The sequence below is a fragment of the Anomalospiza imberbis genome, chromosome 13 (assembly GCF_031753505.1).
Source record: "Anomalospiza imberbis isolate Cuckoo-Finch-1a 21T00152 chromosome 13, ASM3175350v1, whole genome shotgun sequence".
Classification (NCBI taxonomy): domain Eukaryota; kingdom Metazoa; phylum Chordata; class Aves; order Passeriformes; family Viduidae; genus Anomalospiza; species Anomalospiza imberbis.
The window spans coordinates 9,342,599-9,361,029 of record NC_089693.1 but is presented as its reverse complement, the minus strand read 5'-3'; the positions used below and the strand labels follow the sequence as shown (position 1 = coordinate 9,361,029).

Sequence of the window (18,431 nt, the reverse complement as noted above, 5' to 3'; positions counted from 1 at the left end):
ATCTTCAGGAAAAAAGACTGGAACAAACATGTTTAGAATGTGTTCTGTGCTGTAGCTTATTTATTTTTTAGAATTTGTTGCTGATACTCATAAAGAATTAACTGTTTTAACTTTATTTTCTTGAAGTCACTGGCTATTCCTGAGGTATTTTTGCACAAATTGAAAATTTTTGCTTTTTAAAGTATATATTTGATAATTTAGTGTTGGATAATTTTATTAAGATAAAAAAAAAAAAAACCTGAAGTCGAATTCAATTAAATTAAATGAAGATTCATTTAAATAATCTTTTCCTCTTTTGGGGGAAGAGTGAAAGGTTTCTTACTTGTGAAAGGGGCTGTGGGAGGAGGGGTCTTCCTCAGGAACCAACACAGAGCTTTGTGCTACTCCTGTTTGAGCAGGAAAAGAAAACAAATTGATGCCTAATCTTTCCCAGAAAAACATGGTTATTTAGTTAACTGCTCTTAAGAGAGACGGCACAGTTGTGATTCTCCGCAATTGCTGCTGTAAGATCTGTCTGGTGGGTTCTGACATGTAATTGGCACAACCAGCAAATTGCTTGGCAAGGGTTTTTACAGCTAAGCCATCTGAGTGAGCACATCACACTGCTGTGGGGATCTTCACTTCTGTGCCTGGGAGCACCAAAGACTTTCTGTAGAGGAGATTGGTGCTGGTTTTGCTCATTTATTGTCTCGAAGTTGACTCAACTTCCCCTCCTCCCCAACATGATTTCACTTTTGTCTGTGTTCTGGTTCCTGCTATGGTGGGCTGCATCACTAATTCTGCCTCTTGTTCAAGCTCTCACCTTGGCGGCAGTTGAATTTCCAAAGATGGTGAATTCTTGTACTCCAGCTTCAGTTCTGATCCTTTGTACTTCCCTTATCAAGCAAGTCAAGCTAAATAAGCTCTATCAAAGAAAACTGTGAGATGACAAAGCTGCGCTCTGAATAGGAGGTATGAGACTACAGGAGGTGAAATCTAGAGACAGTGGAACAGGGAAAGGTTTATTGGGAAAAATAGTAAGATATTTTGGGGTTGCTTGAGGCTTAACTCAGTCAAACCATTTGATCATGTTTTAATTTGCTACTGCCCTGCTTCTGTTATCAACCCAAATATCTGGGGCTGTTGTGTTAAATGGGGACAGGTCAAAACTTCACTGCCAGGATTTTCACACTTCTGATATTTTTTCTAGTCTCTGCATAACTCCCAAAACATTTTTTCATATAATGTGTTCCTGCTGTGCCCATCTGGCTGTGGGTGGAGACATTTAAAAACATCTGCATGTCAGACACATATGTGGGCAACATTTACCCAGTTACTCCGCCTGCTTTGGGGCCCTGCCTCTTCTTGGGTTTTGTTTTTAATTTGTGCAGACCTGCTTTTTTTCTACCAGAATGCAGAATGGGGTGTTACTTGTGCCAGCACCTGAAATGGTTACAGTGATAATTTTCCTAATATGGAGTAATATGTTTGGACAACAAATACACGCATCACCCAAAAAATCTGGAGTCCTGAGGAGCAGCCTGACTAGTTCTGTCTTAGGCTGTCACAATTAGGTCAAGGATGATGTAAATCCTGCAATGAACTTTCCATTTAGTGTCAGCAAGTTGTTTGTGTTCCAAAAAAGGCAGACACTGCACTGTGCCTTGTAGCATATGGCATAAATTTAGCTGACATCAGAACACATCCCACATGTCAAGGGGAGCACCATCAACTTCTGCCATGCTCGCTCTCTGTCACATGTCATCATATGGCGAGTAGGTATCACTCACCACCAAAGCACTCTTGTGCTGGATGTAAATATCTGTCAGAGTTTTCATTGAAAACAATTTCTGTAAGCTCTTGGAAGACTCTTGCACTTCTTTTTTTTATAAACTTTGTTTGTGTTTTAAACTTAAAATTATAGCAGATTATAATTTTTTTCTGAATCTTGACCGCTTTTATCCTGAGAGTTGCTTTCACAAACTGTTTGTTTTGTGTACTTTCTCTTTTGGTTCCTGCACATACTTTTTTTTTTTTTTTTTTGCCTGTAAATATGTTTTAAGGACTGCCCAAGAGGCACAGGAGGTTTGGTGTGCAGAGACTCAGAAAGGAAGGTTTCCTTTCCATCCTGTGTTACTGCAGACATGTTTCTAACACATGTTAGTCTGAGTAGTTAATTCTTGAATAGCTGTTAAAAAAGCACCTTTTTTTTTCCAAAATTACTACTTACTCTTGATCCTTTTTTTTTAATATTTAAAAATTACAAAAAAATGTCTGTGTTGCCTTTTTCTTCTTTTTAGCCTTTGAGTGATTCATAGGAAGAATTGATTTTGAGATAGCTCTGTGTCAAGCCAGCTGTTATACTAAACCTGGCATTCTTTCCTGGGCACCACTAATTAGCAAATGCACAGAATAAAGTGCATTTTGGAGCATGAAGGTGTAGATGCCTGCACTCTGTCTACCTGTTACTGGACCAGAGCTGGCAGGCTGGACCCTGCCCAGAAAGACTGGCAGGCACTCAGGGAGTTCCAACAAAACTTTCTGGCTCTCAGAGCTACATATGAAAAACTTCATGTGACTGCACACGTGTGACAGGGGGAATAAAACTGGGAGTGGGGAGCTCCAGCTGCAGCTCAGCTGGGAGATGTTGGTGGCTTTCCAGGAGTCCCACTGGAGGATGGGGCTGAGCTAAGCAGGGGCTGCCACATCCTACGGGACCTGTCAGTGTCACCCTCCCTAGCCTCAGGGGGTTGGTTTCTCATCTGTGGAAGCTCTTGGCACTGCCCAGGCCAGCAGATCATGGAGCCACCCTTCAAGGGCTGCACCTGCCCCCTTTGAATGTCACTGACCACCTTGGTGTAGTGGTTCCCTTGTGATGACATTGTTGGCAACTTGGTGGTGGGCTTTTATAAATAAATAATAATAACAAGATACTCTCAGACAGTGCAGGTAATAATGAGATATTCTCAGACATTGAAAAGGTTTTTGGGATCACTTGTTTTTATTTTGCAGTTTCCCACTTCTGCTAGAAACTGGTGTTTCTTTTCAGGTCTTATCTTATTCTCTCTCCTACTGTTTCTTATGGAGAATGCTCTCTCTAGGGATTTCTTACTGTGGAAGTTTATCCTTTCTTGTCAGATGAGTAGTGGGTTTTTTTCTGATCTCCAGTGTCTTATCTATACTTCTTTGTTCATAAGTGATTCACTGCCAAGTTTTGTTTTGTTTTAGTGAGCTAAGTGCAAATGTGACTTTACTTCCCAGCCTAGCAAAGACCTAAATTATGTGAGCAGTGATAGCAGAAAAACTCATGATCTGGGTGTCATCTTGAAGTAGAGCCTTAGTAACCTTCAAATCCCCCAGGGCTAACTTCACCAAGCAAGGCAGATTTGACTGAACCCAGCCAGAAAAGGAGCAAAGTAATTTGATTTCATGTACTGATTTCTTTTTTGAAAGTGTTCTCACAAACAAGAAGCTCACTGGGAATTTGTGTTCTATCCTCTGGCTGTGTATATGTGTGTTTTTTTAAATGGAGACCATGTGGGAAAGGGTACTTGCTCCTGCTGGGTGGTCCTATAATATCTCAGCTCCTCTAGCATGTGACAGATCCTGTAGTAAGAGTTAAAGGTTTTGGAAGCACTTTGTTTTATTTGATGGAAGTGGATTTACAGAGTTGTGGAACACTCTTTAGCCTCTTGCTTTCAGATATAAAGTGTCAGCAGAAATATGTGGAAAGTCTTTTTAGGAGCCCTTTAGTATGCAGTGAATTTTATGCACTGTATTTTTTTTTTTATTTTCTGGGTTTTTTTTATTGCTTTACATTCTTTTCCTCGGTAGGGATGTCTCGGGAATTTGAGCATCATGGAACGTCTCCTTGTGCCCATCATTCTGACTTATTTTACACCTCCGTTCTGAGGTTTGCATTTTGACACACTTTGCCTGATTTCTTACCTGTGAGCAACTGGAAATCCTCAAACAGAGGAAGTTTTCCTCCTCCCAGCACAGCTGCTGCCCATTCACCTTGGCAGCTGGGATTGCAGCTTCGTGGGCTGGGAGGAGATGGGCTGGGAAGGTCACTGTTGTCCCGAGCCTGGAGGGGCTTTATTCTGTTAATTAGCACATGCTGAAGCCTGTGTCAGCTTGTCTGGGCTGCTACTGTCCTGGGCTGGTTTGATTCCAGAGATGTGAGAACCTGTGCCACAATCAGGCCTTTGTTAGCTCAACATAACTGAAGAGCTGTGAGACAGGACCATGTGAGAAGAAAATCATGACTCAGATAAAGTCATCAGACTTCAGACCAAGATAAATCCTCAGTGAGGATGAACTAGGGTTTGAAAGTGCTGCTTGAAAGCTAAGATTCCACACTACGTTTAAAGTAAATTAAAAAAAAAAAAAACTTGCTTAATTGGAGGGATGTTCTGGTATCTCTCCCTCTGCTTGTCAGAATCAATTACTTGTGGATGATGAGCATGGGAAAGAGACAGTGGGAGCTTTTTTCTTTATGTTCTCTCGGGGACATATTTTATCTGTGTAGGAATAAAGCGCAGGCTGAAGCTATCACAAAATGAAGGATGCGAGCAGAGATTGCAAAGTCCATGAATGGCTTTGAATGACAGCAAGGTTTTACAGCAGGGCAAAGAGACATGGAAAATATTGACCAAGGGAGAGCAGGATTTTCACATGACAGTTTTTTCATTCATTTTTATTACAATGAATTCCCATAGCCATATTTAAAATTAGTTATTTGTTGTGTGGATACAGTCAGTCCTGACATCTGCCTGTGCTGGATTCTGTGCTAAGACAAGTAGAGCAGGGAAAATGCAGCAAATACCTGACATTGATGCAATGAGATCTCTGTACTCTCATAGCACATGCAACTGTGCAATGAAGCGCAACCTTAATTTCTCTGAGTTCTGGATTTTGTGAGTGTCTGTGTTTTTGGAAATAGAAATCCCTTTTCTATGAGCAAGACCCAGAGGATTTTAATTTTCCCTGCTGAGTGATTCTAATAAACTGCAATAGAGATTTGTCTTTTTAAGCATGTTAGATTTTTTCACTGTTTTCTTCCTTTACTAGCAAATGCTGAAATAAAACATGTCCTTTCTTAGTCAAGTCACAAAACTTGGAAAAGACATTTTTGTCAGAACTAATTTGGAGGTTATCTTGTATTTTGGGCAATGTTGTCAACCTTTAGAAGAATGTAGATGTTCTGATTCCGTTTTTATCTTGGTTCTCAACTCTTGTAAGCCTGAAGTAAATAATTTGTTTTATAGAAGTCCAAATGCTGCTGTCCTGGTGGCTGGGCAGTCAGATCACTAAGTTGAATATGCTTGGAGTAACAGTTTATTTTCACACTATATTTTGCAAATCTTTACAAATTTTATAGGCAGTGGAAGGCACTTGCACCTGGGACAAAAAGCTTCTGCCACCTTTCAGATCTGGTGGTGGCCACTTTTAAAATAAAAACCACAGGATGACATCTACTGAGATAATTACAGACTGTTCAGCCCTTGAAGGGAAGGATCTCCTGTGGAGTAACTCTTATCACATTCTTGTGAGAAGTACAATTATCATCTCCATTTGTGCATTCTGCAGTGCAGTTCCTTGCTCAGCACAAATAATGTAACTCTGACATTTTAAGCACATTGGGCACTTCCCCATAAATGATTTGCTGGGTTTTCTGCTTCAGCTGAATTTCACTAAATGCCATCTGGATGTTTGAGTTGAAATTCCACTTGCAGGTTGGTCCTGGAGTGCAAGTTTTGTGCGTCCTTTGAAACAGCCAGGCCACTGGAAGCACATGAATATAAATATATCCAGAGTAGCCTTCAGCTGGGTTTTCCTGACAGCTGGGGTTTGCTCAGCAGCTGTAGAGGGATAGTAATTATGTCATATTGAGATATAGTTGAATTGATTTTCTGTTTTCATTTTGTTAAACCAAATCCCATCAATAAAGGGCACTACTCCCTGACACTGAGCTGCCAGTCCCTCAAGCAAACATAGAACACTGCAAAACAGAAGCTTACCTAAAAAATTTAATGGAATCACTGATAAATGAGAGCCTGTATCAATAATAAATTTCTTAGTCAAAGTAGGAAATGATTTAGTATTTAACAAACACATTGCTGAATATTTAAATGATGTGTCTGCTAAAGAGCTTAGTCTAAGACAGTAGATAGAAAAATAATGGTTCTAGTGCAGCTTCAGTTTTAATGTTTCATAGAATTTATGTATCTGTCACAAATAAAAATAGCAATGATTTATTCTTTTGTGGCTGCTTCTATTAGGAGAATCTAGAATATTTGTTTTTTCTGGCTATACCTGGATCTTTGGCTCCAGAGGACCCTAGAAGGGGGAAAGCTCACTTTGAAAGAGAAATATTATTTATAATTATCTATATTGCTGGATATGATTTCATGCTTTTGATAGTAATAATGACACTTAACACTTACATGATGCTTGTTATGCAGAGATGTCTGGTTTTACTCATCTCTGAAATAAATATTTTTATTTTTTAAAGGGTAGGTGTGTCTTCAACTTATTTATTTGAAGTATATAATCTTGAGTCATTGGCATTCCAGAAAACTTTTTGAATAATTTAAATTGAATTTAGAAGAGCTAAAGCAATGGTGTAACAAGCAAATGTTGAAATTTTGAAACTTAATTCTGTATTGCATTCTGCACTGGCAATTCTAGTCCATGTTTGTGTTTATACTTATTAAGAAAAGCCTCTGAAAGGAGGGAGGGTGTGGGTGGGGTTTGCCTTGTTTTTCACTATGGTGCTTTTTTTACTATATTGGAATTTCAGTTTAAATTGTCACCTTGCAGTCCTGTCAGTTTTCTTATACTTAATTATAAACATCTTAACAAAGGAAGCTTTTTGAATTTAACAGATTATTCTTGGACCTTCACAAATCAAAATTAACGTGTTACATGAATTTCTTTAAGTCCAATTCCTCAGCTGAAACACTACTAATTGAATATGACCTAAAGAAACAGCTGTACATGAGCTTCTGAGTGATTTTTGGATTCATATTTGCAAAAATATTTTTAATATTCCATAGCCACTTTAACATATCAGCAGTGATTTCATTCTTCTCTTTCATCTATATTACTGTATTTTATACCCTGACCTTTTGCTCTTCCTTTGCCTTTCTGAACCTACATGAACTATTCTAAGCATGCTCCAAAGTATTTAACACCCTTCAGGATTCTTTCACCACAGCACTGCCATGCTGAGGTTTGTTGAAGCAGATGAGTGGCTCTGTTCAGTGCTTAACCAGATGCTTTCTATCTGAGCTGTGTGTGAGAAAAATATATATAATTCTGTAAACTATATAATTCTTTTTCATATTTCTTTTTTTTTTCCTTTGTAAGAACAGACAAGTCACATATTCAGGTTCTGTCCATAAATAGCAATGGATTGGAGACCTGTTTCTGAAAATAATCCTGCCATATCCAAATGTACTGATACCCCACATGGACAATTTTATAAATTCACAAACTGCTAATTTCCTCAATATTCTTCTTATATTAACTTTCTACTTGCTGATTGTTTTGTTACGTATTGGTGAATATTCTCCCTGCTGTCTGAGGAGCTCAATTACAACCTGGTCATTAAAATATCTGTATTTTTTTTGGCATGATGATATTTATGATTACAAATTTCTTAAATTCACTGGGTCCCAACCCTTCCATTACACAGTTTGTGTTATCACTTGTTTTGTTTATTCAGCCTATGTTAAAATCACCTAATATTATTTCTGACTATGCCCTAGAAGCCTGCAGATGTTTTCCCAGTCTGCCTGTAATATTTACAGCTGATCCCTTTGCTCTGTAAACAAAAAGCAATGTGGGGTAAATTAATCCCACAAAATGCTTTAATTGGGAAAATCATCACCTTCTTTGACTGGTTGAGGTGCAGCATGAGTGGAGGAAGGCTGTTGCCATTTTTCATTTTCTTGTCCTTGTTGCAGCTTTATTTGCAATTAACCAAATTTACTGTCTTCAAAATGTTTCATCACCCTTTTTTTTTCTCTCCAGTAGTTATTGGATAAAATATGGATACCTTAAAATCATGATATTTTGTGTGACAATGCCATGTGTTTTTGAGACCCAGTTTCCAAGGCTGTACCTTACAGCTTCCTCTTCTGGTGATATCTGTGGCTGTTCAGCTCACCTGAGACATACCTGGTCAAGGGTTTACAAACAGATAAAAAAGGCTGGCTCTAGACTCTGAGGTTTGAAATATGTCCCATCCCAGTGTTCATTCATTAAGATTCCAGCTTGAATTAGCTCTAAATTTGTGGCTTGTCACTTAAAAACCTGTGACATTTTTGGCTCCTTCACATTAAACAAAATCTGGAATTCTATGCTGACTTCAAGTCAAAATTGTGATTATAATTTGAGTTGTTTTCTAAATTGTGTTCCCAGATATCATTGCTTGATATTCATATTTGTAACAGCTGATGTAAACATAATCTGGGAAGGAAATCAGCAGAGGGTGAATGCATCTAGCTGAACACACCACCTTTGCTGCCAGGGGAGCTGTAAACCTTTTCCCACATCCAAATCCCTTGCAGCTAGCACTCCTGTTTTATTTCTGTGGCATTTGTGTATTATTAAAAAATAAGCAATAAGACTATATGAAACAGTCCTCTAAAGTATGCTGCTGTGCTGATTATCTTATTGTGCATTCCGTGTAGGACACAATAAAGCCTTGTGTTTGCACAGTTGTGTGATTTTTGTTACACCCAGTGGGAGTTTGTGTTCACAGGGGCTGTGTGTGAGAGCCCAGTCTGGATGTTTGTTATTGTCCTAATGGGCTGGTCTTGCTCTGCTTGCTCAGTGCCCTCCTCCCACTAAAGACTTGCAGCATCTGTAGCCTACAAATATGCAACAGCTTAAACTAAGAAAAAAATCACTTTTCCACACAGGGTATCACAATGTGCAGCTTATTTTTCCCTTTGAAATTAATTGACGAGTGAAAAAACAGTTTTTTAATATTTAGAGAAGAAGATTACAGTATGAAATGGAGATGCACTTGAGACATCTGTGGAGAGATTACACTTGCAGTGATACAATTTACCTCCACGTTCTAGTAGTATCTTTATGTGAATAAGGGCAGGAGAATCAGTGGAGAGCAGTAACAACTTTAAAAGTCTTCCAAATAGAAATATAGACTCAGCCACTGGTATGGTCTCCATCACTGCACCATCTGCATGCTTCACAAACTTTAGGAGATGAATTCATGCCACATCTCTGTCAGCTGGGGATCTGCAGTTAGACCTCTTCCATGGATTGGAATGGAAAAGCACAGGAGTTTTCAAAGGTCGGAAAAGAAAGTCTGTTGTGGAGCTGGGAACTGAAAGAGTTGTCAATGCTGAGGCAAATCTGTTGAGCACTGTATTATTATGTGCCATGAAATTTCATCTGCTTTCTGATTCAGTGGCCCGGTCAGTTTCTATTTCTTAAATGGTGTTTTCATTCATTTCTCAATGTAATTGTTTTTAAAGTGTGAAGATAGTCTTGTTTATAGTCATTTGTTTACAACCTTTTTCTTGTTTTTCTGGGCGTCAATAATGAACCCAGAGCTAATGCTAAAGACAACTTCAAGTGCAAATACTTTAATCTGTAATCCATGCCTAAATATTACAGCACAGTGTTCCCACATGACTTCTGTGTGGTAAATAAGCTGAGATGGTCTGAGTTCACATGTGTGTCCGTTTGCTTTATTTTTGCAACTAAGTTTTTGTTAAAACTGAAATGATTTACTGTTAGTGTTAAGTAGCTTATTTATTTTTAAAAATAATTCCTTGCTGGGCTAGAATTAAGGTACCCTTCAATTGCAGGAATAAAATAATTTCCTGCTGCTAATGTAGGTTTCTGTGGTGAATCTGAAGCCCTTAGGGAGGAGATGCCTTCCCTGCAGGTCTCTCAAGTGAAGGATTGTAAACTGTCCCCATTAATGCCCTCCTCTAAAGGGAATTCAGGCTGTAGGGAATTGGGAAAATAAGGGAAAGGGGCTGAAGGGGGAGGTGGGGCTGCTTTGTTTTCTTTTCCACAGACATGTGAAACTTCGAGATTGCATTTCTCCGTGTTTGGCAGTGGATGTGTGTGATTTGTGTGTCTGTGTGTGTGTGTTGACTCAGACTGGAGGACCCAGCCCTGCCTCTTACGTGTGGACTGGATCCTCACCTCTCCAAGGGGATCGTGTGTCAGTTCTGGCACAGCACAGATGCAGTGGATCTTGGCAGCTGACACTGCCCCTTCCAAGCATTTTTATATAGGAAGAGGTGTGTGCTGGCCAGTTTCAGAATTCTAGCACTGCTTTTAACTCTGAGTTTGCAGAGGGTTTTCTATCCATTTGTCAGTTTGGATTTTTGTTAAATATATACACCCATGACAAATTAGCTGCCCTTCTCAGGGATATGTGAATGTAAGAGGCAGGTAGGCTGACTTGAGAAAACTTGAAGCTGGAGATCAGCTTTTTACCACATTGTTGAGCACGTGGTACTCCTTGAAAAATTCTTCTGTGAAATGGTGAAGAGTAAGATAGTTGAGGCCAAATATTTATCTTCCATTCATCAAGAAGGTACTTTTAGTCAATTTTGTCTATTCTTTGTTTTTCCATTCTCGCTCCCATCTTTCTTGTGGAGTTGACTGATATACTGAAAAAGAAAAACCTGGAAAAATGTTTTCATTATAATTTGGAGGGCTTTCAGTTGACAGAGTTTTTTTCTTTAAATTGCTTTTTGAATTTTTGGCAGTGTTTAAGTTTGGGTATTTTATAATAATCTTTGGAAAGTTTTATAGAATGGATCTTGTATTCATAAACCAGAAAAAATCCAAAGGTGAGAAGTGAATCGTCCAAGTTTTTTAAAGCTGGTTAGCAAATAATTGACATTGATGTAAATGGCAAATAGATCTACACAAGTGCCAGTTAAATTCTGAATAGCCAAAACACTTGAATGTTAGCACTGCCCTCAACTCCCTGTCTATGAAGCTGAAGGCTGAGTGTCCTTTAAATTTTTAACTTGGATTATTTAATTGCATTTATCCCTTCTCAGACATAATTAAACAGGTGATGAAAACCAAATTGTAAATAACATAGTTATGCCTTGTCTTGGAAAGAATAATGCTCAATGGTATTCATTCACATAAGTAGTGGGAAACAGATTCATGTATCTCCTATGCTTGAATAGTTTAATATATCACTTGTTGTGGTTCATCATTAAAATCATGGAAATGACAGCATGCTTTTAAAACCCTAAATGGCAAGATATGCTTTGATAGAATGAGGCCAACTCATAAAATCAAAAGGATAACATAATAAATAAAATTCCAGAAACCTGAGCATGTCTACTACAGCTTTGCCCTCCTTCTGACTGTGGTGTTGATGTTGGCAGGCAGTAGGCTGTGATCGACAACTTGGGAGCAATGCCAAGGAAGACAACTGTGGAATCTGTGCAGGAGATGGCTCAACATGCAGGCTTGTGAGGGGACAAGCTAAGGCACATGTCTCACCAGAAAAAAGTAGGTTGCAAATTGATCCTATGGTAATTTATCCTTGACTGTGATTTCTGCTTGTATATGAGCATGCATATTGCAGTGGCCTTTTAGCCATATACTTGTTTGCAGTTTTACAAAGCTACTTACCCTAAAGTCTGTGCTAGATTAGTCTGCTGAAATTCCGAAAGGGATACCACACATTAGGGTATAGCTAGGAAAGAATTTGAGATATGCATTTTTTTACTAGAGCAACTCAATTCATTCTATCAGGAATAACCATCAAGATGCACATCTTATTTTAGAGGGTATCCTCATGTTGCAGTATATGTGATGCTGCAGCAATGTTTTTAATCCATGGAAATATCTTATAGATGGTTTTATGGAAATAGTGGTCTGTGCTTGTAAGTACCTGGTTTTCAAATTAACTTTGATTTTTTTGGGGGGGGGGTTTTTGTGGTGTCTGATGACAGTTGAATTTCAGGGGCAAGTTACTACTTCTATGGTACAAAAAGCACAAAGTGAAAGGGACTAGTACCTCCATCTCTTTTCTGTGTGTTTGGCTCAAATTCCACCATTTTTTCTCAAAATAATTAACATCTTCCTGGGAGTAACTCTGTAGGTCTCAGTAATATGGAAAATATAAAATATGAAAGAGGAAGGGTATTGGAAATAGACCCTTTACTGGAGTCTGAAGAGTCTGGCTGTTTTGATATGCCGGCAAGGTTTTCCAAACAAAGACTCCCCTCTGACACTGGTGCTCTCCACCCTCACAGATGATGTTCCCTGGAATGTCACAGCACATGCCCCATGTGTTTATCATATGAATAGTTGCCTCACATAATTTTTTCTTTTTCTGAACTCACAGTGTGTATTTGTCAGGAGCATTTGTCATATGGAGATGGGGCCTTTGGGGTTAATTACCTTCCTGAAAAGTCACCAGAAAGAAGGGTGCTCTTCAAGTCAGTGCTCAAAGTTCAAATGCAACCAGCTTTTCTTTTTAATGGATGAAGCACCTGCCTCTGGCAGCTGCCTATGTTTCAATACTGTTGTATTTCAGCCTGCAAAGATTCCACTTGTGCTCTGATTTTGAATGAGCTTTGTATATTGAATCATGCTAAAATCTTATTGCAGTATATATAACTATTCCCATGGGTTTTTTATGCCACAGTTTGCAATATGCTTCAGTTTGGATGTAACTTGGAGTAGTTTTTTTGTTATCTCAATGCTCATTGCTTTGCAGTGTGGTGTCCTGTAAGGGTGTTGGGTACCACTGTGCAGGAGCATGATTTCTGTAATTCAATACATATGTATAGCAAAGACAATCTACATTAAAAAGTGTCTGGTTGTGGGGCAGCAGCTTGTAAAGTCATAGGATAATTTTCCACAAGTCAAAGAGCCTTTTTTACATATTAGGTGGTTTGTCAGTGTTAGCCTTTGCCTTGCTTTGACTAAAGGTCTTTTTTATACATGGGAGAGTGTAGTTCAGTAATTTATAGATGAAAGAATGAGAAAATGTCTTGAATGCTTACAATGAGCTGAAAAAGAATTTTTATGGGGGGCCACATTTTATTCATTTGCCATATCAAAGACTCAGAGCTTCTGGTCAGCATAGAGCAAGCCCTTGTAAAGCAAATACTTTTGTAGAGTCTCCAAGTTGTATTTGTTTTGTGTCTATATATAGATAGATACAGATATATAGGGATATATATGCACAAAATAGCTCTTTCCCTTTCTGATGTGAAGGTCAGCTGGAATTGAAGGGATTTGTGTTGTCTAGTCCAGCTTTACAGCACCAGAGATTCTCCTTGAGAAGGATGATTCCTGGGGACACCATAGCTAGTTCTAAGGCAGCCCAAATAAACTTTTTGGATTGGTGACTTTGGATAGTTCATGATAAATGAAATTAAAAGTTTCACATTTAATTGCTGCTTAGAATAGAAGTACAGTAAAGACAAAGTGGTAAAAAGGATCTGGTTTCGAAACTGTCATTTTGTGACAGAAAATATGAATTTCACTTGTGGTATTCTGGCTCAGGTAAGAGCTGACATCACTTGGTGGAAGGACTCCCATTGCCTTGAAGGTTCTGAAGAATGCCCATGGTTTGTTGTTTCCTCTGTCATAACTCAGTGACTCCTTAAGAGTCCCTTAAAATTAAAGAGCAAGAAAGACTATTCTGAGGAAAGACGTCAGTTTTGCCAAGTTTTGGGTTTATCTTGCACTGCAGTAGGCTGGATGATATGAATTACCACTGGCATAAGCAAAACAGTACACATGCTACTAAATTCAGAACTTGGTGTTTTTCTTGGTTATTGTGATGGTGCCAAAATATATTTTGGGTCAAGTTGTTCAACACTATGCAATGAGTTCCATATAATCATCCTGTGTGAGAATGAAATGTGAAAATAAAGCCATCCTTTCTTTGTGGTAAAATATCAGTGAATGCAGGCACATCATCTTCCAAAGAGTCATTTGGAAGCTTTCAGAACTAGTGTTGAGAAAATATCGACACATGACAGAAATGTATTTAAGAGGGAGCTTAAGGCTGTGAGCAGGATGTAAATTTTACTGTTCAATGAAGCAAATTAAAGAACTGGAAGGAAAGCAAGAGCCAAAGATTTTAGTATAAAAAAGAGGCATAAGGGAAAATAAAGTGCTTGGTTATCTTAGACTTTATTTTAAAACAAAGGAATTTAGGCATTGATAGCAAATGCTTTCTCATGAAGGACTAATTTTGTTTTATTATCTTTTTTATATGTTTTTACATTAAGTTAATGTCTTTGATCAGAAACTTAAACAGCAGTGAAAGAGAGCTTACTGTTTTGCAAATATGAAAGGAACAATTATTTCAAAAGTTTATTTTTTCCACTAACACTTAATTGCCTTTGAAAGACAAAGTAAGTTAAACTTCTGTCAGCAAGCCAGATTCTAACATTCTGGTAAAATGATTAAAGGTTTGACTAACGATATTCAAACAAAAAGTGTAATAGGTTGTAAAATGTACCATCCCACTGGGAAATGAGATATCATGGGCCTGAAGTTTCTAGTACTAAATGCATGGAACTCCCATTAACTCTACTGCACTTTGTGCACATGGAAAAATTGTAGGATTGGGCCCTCATATCTCCTTTCTGTACCATTGTTGGCCAGAAATGGTAGAAAAATATTCTGATTTGGATACCAACAAAGAAGACAAGATCCTGGTTCAACAAGGGGTGAAGTTGAAGGCATGGACTTGTCCCAGTCTGGTTTCATTTGATTCCCAAACTGCAAGATACTTGCAAGTTTTACCTTTCTTAATGTTTTGCTAAAGAGCTTCTTATAAAAGCTTTCCCTGGTGATGGCTTTGTAACTGTTTGAATTTCCTTTTGCCATGTGCTTTATTTCCTATGGCACTTGTGTAATATGCCATTGGCCACTTCTTCTCACATGATGTATGCCATCATCCCCAAGCATGCTTAACCAAAAACCTAATTTCACTTTGGTCATTCATCTAAACAGAGGCCTTCGGCACAGCTCCCTCTTCTGTGTCATCAGCCAGCTCAACTTTGTGACAACTTCTTGCCTCACATTTTTTCCCCTCTTTGAAATAAATATACATGGAGCTAGCAATTGTCAAGGTTGCCTGATACTTCATTTTGTATGAAGGATTATTTGCCAAAATTAGACAGTTGTGTCAGTAACTTCTCATGCCAGGTGCTATGTGTTTTGAAGAAAATTCAGCCAAAACAGCTCAGCATATTCCAAGGACACAGAAAAGAAAAAACATGTTGTTTCCCACTGTCAAAACATTCTTGAAACCTTTTATTTAATATGTCTTAAAATCCCCCCATTGTTGGACTTGATCACAGATCAGGGATTTGAAATTTGGCAGGCAATGATCTTCTGGTCATGGATAAGTCTTTTGCAATGTCTGTGAACATCAACACGTATTTTACTACAACCTTTACAAAAATCCCCAACCTTTTCCTTCAGTTTCAGTGGAATCTTCTTGGATGTTAACAGCTGAAATTTCTGAAAACTTATCCTTTTAAGTGTTCTCTAGCTTGTTACAAGTCCTGACTGCAAACAGATTGCATGTGTGTAGCCTCCTTAGAATGCATTAACATGTTGCTCTTCCAGAAATAAGCTCTTAAAATTTTTCCTTGAGGTTACTCTTGCTTTCTGCTCTACTGCAATGTGGACCAGGCGCCATGGGATGACCTCTGTCATGCCTCCTACCTCACATTCAGGCATTCAGAAGAGATTTTTTGGAGAGCTTTCAATCTCCTGAGCTTCAGACTTATGACAGGGAGTGATGAGCTCACATGAGGAGAGGGAAAGATGAGGAGAGCTGAACAGAAAAATTTGCCATTAGTTCATACAGTGAAGGAAAGGCAGATGTGAGAAGGTGGGTGGAGGTTATGGGACTGGCTGTACAGACACACTGAGTCAAAGAAAATAGGAAGAGAAGACTGAGATTAGATAAGGAATCTGGGTGGGAGATGGAGTCAAAAACACTTGGAGAGGAAGGGGGGAAATCAGCTATCTGTAGAGCCAGAAGAGGGAATTGGGACTGGTTTGGCAGGAAAACTCTGTGTGGGGAGGGATAGGATGCCAGTGCATTAGTGTTCCACTATGGATAAGGAGCATGTTTTTTGAAGCAAATTTCATCATGGCCCTAACATACTGTTCATCAGTTCACATCACAGAGTGGTCTTGCAGAGCATAAACTGGATTTTTTTGGATGAAGCTAAAACAGAAGATGTGTCCCAGAATAGCACCTGATGTTCTCCAGCAGCTACAGGATATCCAGTCCAGGGGATCAGACTAGAATTAGTCCCAACGAGACACCTGCAATTTTGTAGTGTGGATGCTGGGTCTTCAGCACCAACTGTTCCAGTCTAGACATCCCTTTCTTTTGGTTGGTTTACTTGGGGCTGTTACAGGTAGTATGAAGCTTCCATCTGTAATTTCATAGTCCCTTTTGTCTTGAAGAAATTTCCTTGTAAGAACATTGGCTATTTCATTACTTATTTTGTACTGCATTTCCTTAAGACCCATTCTCTTGAGGGGCTGTTTACTGCATGTCTTTTATGTTTTCTCTGGTGCATGTATTTGTTTTCATTAGGCAGGGCAACACAAACTGGAATTATGCCTGATGCCAGAGTGGATGAGGGAAGCCACTGCAATAAGGTTCCAAGTGCTTTGAGATTTTTAGTTCCTGTTTGCTGTAGTTGTTCCTGGATTATTGTTTGTACTTTGAGAGCATAAAGGTCTTCGATCAGAATCAGGGAACCAGCAAATAAGTTCTGAGCAAATACATCGAAAGAAACACTTTTTATAGACCTGAAATAAACCCTCTGGCCTGCTATAAGAGGAGAGAGGGAAAAATCCCAACTGGCCCATATGTGAAAGAGTAAATGGGTCCACCATGGCCCACATGGAAAAATAAATAAAACCTGCTGAATTGGATTGAGTTTAGGAATGTGGCTCCTTTATTTTGATCCTGGGGATTAGCTCCCAGTCTTACCATAGCAGTGAGTCTGATCTTGCTCTCATTGAGATCCAAAATCTAAATCCACATTAACACCATAGAAACAGGATCAAACCTTGACATCTAAAGTAAAAGTAATCCGGGAGCTTAATCAGCAAGTGCTGTGTTGTGTGCACACATTTGCTGAGAGTGTCTCTGGGTGAGAGTGGAGGGAGATGACTCCACGTGCTGCTGGGAATCCTTATCCTGAAAGCAGTGTTAGAATAGAGAGATAGTACCTCACTTGTTTCTCAGGTTTTATGGTGAGCCTTAATCTGAGCTCAGATATTGGAGTTTAATGTTTCTGCATGTTCCAGATGAATTTGGGCTAATTTGTTTTCATCTTTAGACAAAGTTCAGCAATTAACTTTCAAAGAAATACTGTAAAGGGGAAAAAGAAAGGTAATTGAAAATTCTCGGTATGGATTTCAGGGTAGCAATTTCCCCTTATGTTTTTCTAAGAGTTCACTGCTTTTAGCAGTATGGACCCTACTGATTAAATGGGAAATGTACAGCATAACCATTTCATAACCATTTAAAATGGGTTTACAGAGCCTTGTGTTTCTTTAAGAATTACATTCAACTGAGAACCAGAGACCTTTGGAATATATAGGTTTGGAGCCAGACCTGGACAACCTTAATTATTGTTTCAAAGCTGTACCTAAGACAAGGAGGAGTCCCTTATGGTCAGCTCTGTCCCGTTTCTTCCAAACCCTCATCTCTGTTCAGAAGTTCAAAAATCTCACATTTATTTTTTCCTATATTTTACATCATCTCAAGGAGAGACTGCCCTAGGTCATAATTATCTCAGTCAGGTTACAAAAATCTCCTGTTGTCAGACTTCTTGACAGGTCTGTGGGCTGCAGAGGTTGCCTGCTGCTGCGGCGGTGAGCTTAGTCATCTCTAATGCAAATAAAACACTTTCTGGTAATATTGTCTCTGCCGCAAAGAAACACCAAATTTAGCACCCCCGTGAGACTTTTGGACCATATCAGAGAGTGCTTTGGTGAGGGTGGAATGTCTGTAGTACTGCTAAAGGAATGTGAGGCATCCTGAAAAGGGATCTGCAGGGTCTGCCGGGGCCAGCGGAGCTGCCTGTGGGGAGGTGCAGGAAGCTCAGCAGGACGACCCTGGTTGTTCTCCAGAGGAGCAGCCCTGCACATGTGTGCACATCTGCAAACCCGGGCTGCCCTCGGTTCCACTTGAGAGCAGCAGGCCGTGCATTCTGAGCTGCTCATCATCTGACTTTTACTCGAGGTGTTGTGCTGTGACTGACCATTGGTTGTAACCAGGATGGGATTCAAGTCCTGACCAAGTAAGGACAGACGGGCCTCTCAAACCTGCTTTCTCTCAAATAGTGTCGAGCACATGTGAATTCAGTAGTTATTTCCTTACTTTAAAGATATACACACCCACTACCTCCTGGCTATCT

The 18,431-nt window shown here is 39.1% G+C and overlaps 1 protein-coding gene across 2 annotated transcripts in view; it reads left to right on the top strand.

Annotated features, from left to right (window-relative positions):
* The window catches only part of ADAMTSL3 (ADAMTS like 3), a 177,417-nt gene that overhangs the window by 92,183 nt on the left and 66,803 nt on the right, over positions 1–18,431 (top strand). For both annotated transcript variants that reach the window (XM_068203801.1, XM_068203800.1), the window contains one exon: positions 11,385–11,511. In XM_068203801.1, coding sequence (XP_068059902.1) covers positions 11,385–11,511 — 127 coding nt within the window. The remainder of the gene's footprint in view (positions 1–11,384; positions 11,512–18,431) is intronic.